This window comes from Petaurus breviceps, unplaced genomic scaffold, assembly GCF_028583685.1.
Source record: "Petaurus breviceps papuanus isolate PSGF00001 unplaced genomic scaffold, PetGlider_PUasm1.0 90825, whole genome shotgun sequence".
Classification (NCBI taxonomy): domain Eukaryota; kingdom Metazoa; phylum Chordata; class Mammalia; order Diprotodontia; family Petauridae; genus Petaurus; species Petaurus breviceps.
The window spans coordinates 21,543,014-21,550,117 of record NW_027187353.1 but is presented as its reverse complement, the minus strand read 5'-3'; the positions used below and the strand labels follow the sequence as shown (position 1 = coordinate 21,550,117).

Here is a 7,104-nt window from a genome sequence, read left to right as displayed (position 1 = left end):
CACAGGCACCGCTGAGTGCAGGGGGCACAAGGAGAGGCGAGACTAGCCTCTACCTCCGGGGGCTCAGTCGGGTCCACAGCAGGTCACCCCGCGGGAAGCCCCAGACTTCGGAGGGGCCCGGGTCTCTGCGCAAAGGCCCCCTGGACGGAGGGCTGTGGCCAGCAGGAGCTGCTGGGCCGGCCTGGGAGCCCGTCTCCCCACTCTCTGGCGCAGCCCTCGGCCCGACCGCCTCTGAGGGGCGCACGTTCCATTCTCCATCCCCAGTCCCCGCGCGTGTCCCCGGGTCTGTCCCCCTCGAGGGCACCAGCGCTCCCGCCTGTAGGAGACGTTCCTGGGGACCATGAGCCCCTCGGCTCCCCAGGACCCTTCGATCGGGGGCAGACAGCCCGCCGGCAGAAGCTCGTGTACATACTCGCATGAGGCGCCGGCTGTGTGCACCCGGAGTTCCCAAGCCAGACCCAGCAGCGGCCGCCCCTTCCCCGCCCCCAGCGAGGCCCCGCCCCAGGACCGCCCTCGCTAGCGCCCATTGGCGGCCTCCGAGAGCCGGGAGCAGTGATTGGCCCACGGTGCTGCCGATCGGCGAGGGGGGGCGGGGCGCTGGCCGGGCCGGGGCAGCAGCTGCAGCCGCAGGTGGGGCCGAGCCGGGCCGAGCCGGGCCGGGTGGCGGAGTCGGGGTCCGGCTGCGGCGGGAGGATGATGGCCAGCGGGGACTCGGAGCAGGTGCGGTACTGCGCGCGCTTCTCCTACCTGTGCCTCAAGTTCTCGCTCGTCGTCTACTCCTCGTTCTTCTGGGTGAGTGACCCCGCGCTGACCCCCTCTCCCCCTCCCCCACCGGGGGAGCCGGGCTGGGGCCGGGGGCGGGGAGCCGCCTAGCTCCCTCGGGGTGAGCCGCCGTGCCGTGGGAAGCGCTTCGCCCGACCCCTGGGGCCGAGACCCCTCCCCCTGGCTGTCCTGGGGCGTAGGTTGGGGAGGGGAGAAAGAATTGGGAAGTGTGAGTGTGGGAAAGCGGACCGCTGAGGGAAGGGCAGCGGAGCATGGGGGAGGGGTAAAGGGGAAGCCTGGGGAGGGGGAAGGGGAGACCGGGACCCTGAGTCGGGGGAGGGGCCGGGACGCGCGCTAGGGAAGAATGAACGGGAGGAGGGTTACTAGGGGAAGGGGCGAGAGGACCACTGACCCTTTCCCCCTGAGAAAGTAACTGGCCATTCCGCGGGTGCCCAGGTGAACCCAGGTGAGGGAGGGAGGGTCGGATGCTGGTGCGGAGCCTGTCCAGCTGCGTGGACCGATCGATTCAACCTTGTTCCTATGCCTTGGCATTGATGGGCACCCCAGCCCCTCTCTGCCTTCGCGTCCGGCCCTGCTGGTTCGCAGGGCAGCTTAAGTAGGATTCCGTTCGGTAACTGCAAACTAATTAAGTGTGGTGCCTAGTGGATTTGGAAGGGGGAACTCGGACTCTCTTCCTGGGCTCGTCCTCCACCTGTCTGGATTTCTGGTCTAAGTTTCCTCATCTATAAAACGGGACGGTTGGACTGAATGACCGGTAAGGGCCCCTGCAGCTGTAAGTCTGAGGTTCTGGAGATGATTGATTCAGGAAAGGGAGGGGGCCCGGGAATCCTGTACCAAGGTAATCGCGAGATAAGAAGTGTTGGGTGAGCACCTGTGCGCCGGCGACGGTGTGTCTAGGGTAGGGTGGGGAAGGAGGTACTGGTTGTAATATCACAAGACATGGTACCATGTCCAAGTCCTTGCCGCTTAGTGGATGATGACTTCCTTGCCTAAGGATCAGTCTTCTTCTTCTCTGAAATGAAGGCTTGTTTACAGCCTATGGGCTTGAGCGCAGAGTGCTTGGTAACCTTTGCTAGGCAAACTTGACTGTGGAAGCTTTGGTAGGCTCTCTCAAAGATGCCAAGCGGCGTACCTCCTTTCCTACCTGGTTTAATGGGGAAAGCTGGATTGTATATGCTTCTGATTCAAATTACTGTAGCCCTCTTCTGTTAGAGATGCACATAATGGAGGTGTCCGGTGCCTCCTAGGTGAGAGCCCCCAATTTGACAATTCTATTCAACCTGCATTTTCCTGGGATGAGACTGGCCGGGGGAGCGACCTGGCTTCTTGTTTTGCCTCAGGGCAAGACTAGACACGCCCTCCTGGCAAGGCACTAAATCTACGTTCTGGGTAACTCTAAGACTATAAATTGAAACAGGTGCAAATCTGCCTTGCGAAAGGAAGTTTTCTTACTTGAACTTCCATATATCAAGGAAATAATGAGTTCAGTTTAAAAAAAAAAGTGCCTCCTTTTACAAAAAATGAGGTTATGACTTGCTTAGTGTCAATCAATCAATAAACATTTACTAAGTGCCTACTGTGTGCCAGGCTCTGTGCTAAGGTCTGGGGATACAAAAAGATGGTCTCTGTCCTCAAGGAGCTTACAATCTAGTGGGAGAAGCAGCCAGTGTTTTTACAATACTTTACAATAAAAAGTATTTTACAGTACTTGTAAAGTAAGCTATGTACAGGATAAATAGGAAATAATGAACCGAGGTAAAACCCTAAATGAAGGATGTTGGGGACAGCTTCCTGGAGAAGGTGGAATTTTAGTTGAATCTTGAAGGGAGGGGGCCGGGTATTGGGAGTTGAGCAGAAGAGGAAGAGAATTCCAGGTGTGGGGGGACTACCAGGGGGAATGCTCAGAGGGGAGATGGGATCTTTTGTTTATGGAACAGTCTGGAGGAGAGTCTGGTTTCAAATCCAGGTCCTTTGGCTTCCAAATCAGAACACCTTCCACTGGGCATGCTGCCTCAGGGCATACCCTTTGGACATAAAGTAAAATATTTGAGAAGTGGATGGGAGCCAGATTGGGGAGAATATTAATCAGTATGTGTTTTATTAAGACCTGACTTTTGCAGTGGGAGCGCTGCCCATCCAAAAACTGTTGTGTTGTCATGATGTGTTGTGGTTGAACCGTCTCAAAGAATTCAGAATCAGACCACCTCTAATCTTGAGGATAGGCATTCATTGAGATTGAACCCTCTCAGGAAACTGACTTAAAGTTCCAAGAGGAACCAGCAACTTCAGAGAAAGCAAGACGGATTTTTGTAGGGCAAAGATGCAATTACATAACAGAAATGTACATAGAATAGAGGAATAGCATTACTATTAAAAAGGCAGCCCAAGTTTGTTAAGGGATTAGGTCATGGAGGAGGGGTCCCCTCTATGGTTCGATGGTTAAACATTCTGGTCATGCTACCCTCCAATTGGCTAGCTGCTGTGGTCCTGACTGGTCAAGATAGATAGGTATTGTGGTCCTGTCTTGGAGTAGATGGATGATGTGATTGTGATTGAATAGAAGAACACACCTGTTTCTGTGGGAATGGGTCTGGGGGCAGTGGCTAGGTGGAGGCAGTCTCTGGGTTCCCATCACATGGACACACCTGTGGTTTCTGTGGGAACTAAGAGTTCAGGGACACACCTGTTGTTCCAGTGAGCAGTGAGGCATGTATGAAGAAGTTAGGACGTGGGGGGGGGGGGGGTGGCTAGGTAGGTACAGTGGGCTGCTGTTCAGTGGGGCCAGCTCTATAATGAAGTTAGAATATTGGGTCTGGGGACAACTTTATTAGGATTCCATCATTACCCTTATCCAAGAAACTATGCAAAGTGTTGAAAATATAAGGAATAAAACAAAATTCTAATAGGGAATGCAACATGCTCATTTACATAAATTAATATCAAAAGCTGGAATTTATGTATCATTATAAGGTTTGCAAAACTCTTCACATGTTAACTCATTTGGTCCTCACAACAACCCTGTGAGGTAGGTGCTATTATTATCCCTATTTTACTGATGAGGAAACTGAGGCAGACAGAGATTAAGTGACTTGCCCTGGGTCACCCAGCTAGTATCTTTGGTAGGATTTGAACTCAGGACTTTCTGACTCCAAATCCAGCCCTGCACTGCCTAGCTACCCTGTTAAATATACATATGGGTACATACAAAGAGGATTTTTGTTTTTGTTCCTAGAGCCAATATGGCTTAGTGGATGGAAAACTGGAGATTTGGCTCCTGCCTCTGACTAGCTGTCATCCTGGGCAAGTCCTCTGAGAGCCCTTAGAGCTCTAAGTAGCTCTCTACAAATGGAATTACCAGAGGAGGGACTGACCTGTATTGGCAGCTCGAGTTTCCTCACCTAGAAGTACCCTATACCAATGAAATGACATTTTAGAGGCAATAGGGAGCCACTAAAGATCTTTGAATAGAGGAGTTACCTGGTCAGAGCTGTGTTTTAGGAGCATCAAGTTGGCAGCTGCATGGAGAGTGGGTTGTGGAGGAGCAAGACTTGCCCCATTCAGAAATCTCTCCACTGGATAGCACAGTGGGCACCTACTTTCTACAGTGGAACATTGTTTCTGAAGGAAGTTTATGAAAATAAGAGAAATCACCACTAGACTTCCCAAGTTGCACAAGAAACAACAGCCTGTGCTTGCATCACCCAGGGCCACTCCTAGTCCCTGTGTGATTACCTTCGGTCATTCAATAAGTCCTTTAAAGTTTGCAAAGCCTTGTGTGTGTGTGTGTGTGTGTGTGTGTGTGTGTGTGTGTATATGTGTGTGTGTGTATTATATGCATATAATGTATATAGACACATGTAAAACACACACACATTGTGTATGTATCTTAGAGGATTGTTTAGTTAGAGCTGAAAGGGTCTCAGTTGTCCTTTAATCCACCCTCTCTCTTCCATTCTGCAAATGTGGACTATAGAGGAGAAATGACCAGCCCAAGATCCCATAGCTAGTGAGTGACCTTGCCCATTCCTCTGATTCAGAACCTTACCTCCTTCTGCCCTGGGCTGTGTGATCTCATTTAAACCTTACAACAAGCAACCCTCTTTAAGGAGTACAACAGGTACCCCCTAGGTACTTCAGGCATTATAGTCCCCATTTTACAGAAGAGAACACTGAGGCAGAGAGATTAATTGACTTGCCCAGGATCATGTAACTAGTGTCAGAGGATGGGATTTGAGTCCGGTCATTTTCTAAACCCTGAGTTTAGCTCTCTGTCCGCCATTCCACACTCCCTGATAAATGAATCTTTTCATATTCCACCTCCTCTCCTAAGGACTGGGGTAGTTTGCAGGTTTAGTTCCAGCTCCATGGTAAGTTACTAGCTGTGCGCTATTGTTTAATAGTTTTCAGTTGTGTCCAACTCTGTGACCTCTTTTGGGGTTTTCTTGGCAAAGATACTGGAGTGGTTTGCCATTGCTTTCTCCATCTCATTTTACAGATGAGGAAACTGAGGCAAACAGGTGAAGTGACTTGCCCAGGGTCATACAACTAGGAAGTGTCAGAGAATAGATTGAAATTCAGGTCTTCCTGTCACTAGCCCAGTGCTCCATCCTCTTCACCGCCTAGGTGTGCTTAACTAGCTGTATAGTCTCACAGTGAGTCAGTGTGGCCAGCTGATCTCCTAGGAGTACTTCCAGAGCCAAGAACTGTTATCATCTCAGAATTCTGCTGGCTTGGGTCAAGTGTTCTGGTGTACTCTTCGGCCACGCCTCCTCCCGCCCTGCTCTGCTTGGGGAAGGGGGCACTACCTATGCTTTCTCTTCCATGACCTTCTCATCTGGTCTGTGCTCAGCCTTTGAGCTCGAAGCCCCAGCCAGCAGCCACTGGCCAGATCTCAGATTCCTTCCTCTTGAAGCTTCCTTCCCAACGGTCTATTTGGATCCCTCAGCTGCCATGATGTGGGGTCTGATTGTCACTGTCCAGTGGCTCCCACTGTCTCTGATATAGCTTTTAATAGTTTTTGTGTCATAGCCCCCTTGGGCAGTCTGGTGAAACCTCTGTGGACCCCATTATGTTGAAGTGTACTTATCTATATCTAACAAAAAAAATTCACAGACCTGTGGTGCAGATCCCCTGCTCTTCAATAAAATATAAAACTTCGCTGTTTGGCATTGAAGGCCCTTCACAGTCTGTCTCCACCAGCTCTTAATCTAGACCCATCCAGCAGCCCCTATTCCAATAAACTGGCCAACTCGCTGCCTCCTCCCCCATGCCTGGAATGTGCCCTCCTCAAGGCTGCTACTTAGAATCCTTGGCTTCTTTCAAGACTCCCCCCTCCTTTGGGCACTTCCTGATTCCCCCAAGTTGCCAAGGTTCCCCCCTCCCAAATTACTACCTAATGTGTTTTGAGGCCTGTTTTCAAACCCTAATGAGCTGAGGGTCTTGGCGATGGTGAACATGAAAGTGTCATTTTTTTTCTCCTCCAAGTACACGGACCCCTGAAAGCTGTCCCTAGACTCTTTGGATTTGTGAGTCCCAGCTGAAGAAAGCTTGTAGCAGCCTACAGGGCTCTCTGCTCACCTAGTTCCTTCTGCTCCACCCTGGTTTTTTTAATGAGCCAGGTCCAAGTTCAATCTGGTCATTTTTACAGAGCCAGAATCAGGTCCCTTCCCCTTTCATGTCAGGCACTGGTCCGATCCCTCCCTTCCTTTCCTTCTTCCTCCACCCCCCTTCCTAATTTCATTCATTTGACAATTCTTAAGCTTTGAGCCAGGTGAGAACTGATAGGGAGAGGGGTCAGACCTCTTCGGGCTCTCAGTGACAAGTAGTAATGTGTATTTATCTCCTCATCATGGCCTCATCCCCCCAGAATGGCTGTCTGTGATTGGTACTGCAAGGTTGTGACCCCCCATTTTACAGATGAGGAAACCAAGACCCAGGGATGTGAAGGCTCTTCCCCAGCTTCTGAAAGCTGCAAAACAGCAGAGCCCAAGTCTGGCAGCCTGGCCTCCCCATCCAGGGTCCACTGGGCCGCCTCTCTGGGCGTGGCTTCCGGTCTCCATCCCATGAGAGGTTTAAGGGGCATGGGGAGAATTCTAGGCTTTAGACCTGGAATGGACCTTAGCTATCATTCAGTCTAGGGATTCTTTTTGGGGGGGTCCTGAGTCCCTTAGGCAGTCTGGTAATGCCGGACTGTGGAGCCCTTCCTGGAATCTTTTCAAATCCCAGAATGTTTTAAATAAAATAGATTACATAGGGTTACAAATCAAAATCTATTGACGCCCCGCCCCCACTCCAAGTTTAGGGATCCCAGGTTAAGAACTC

At 51.1% G+C, this 7,104-nt stretch overlaps 1 protein-coding gene across 3 annotated transcripts in view; it reads left to right on the top strand.

The window, feature by feature from the left end:
• Positions 1-601: 601 nt before the first annotated feature.
• Positions 602-7,104, top strand: part of TSPAN15 (tetraspanin 15) — a 72,598-nt gene continuing 66,095 nt past the window's right edge. Inside the window, exon 1 of one of the 3 annotated variants that reach the window (XM_069071466.1) lies at positions 602-792. In XM_069071466.1, the coding sequence (XP_068927567.1) occupies positions 694-792 (99 nt within the window). In that variant the 5' untranslated portion in view covers positions 602-693. The remainder of the gene's footprint in view (positions 793-7,104) is intronic. The other 2 variants (XM_069071463.1, XM_069071464.1) reach the window with 2 other exon arrangements.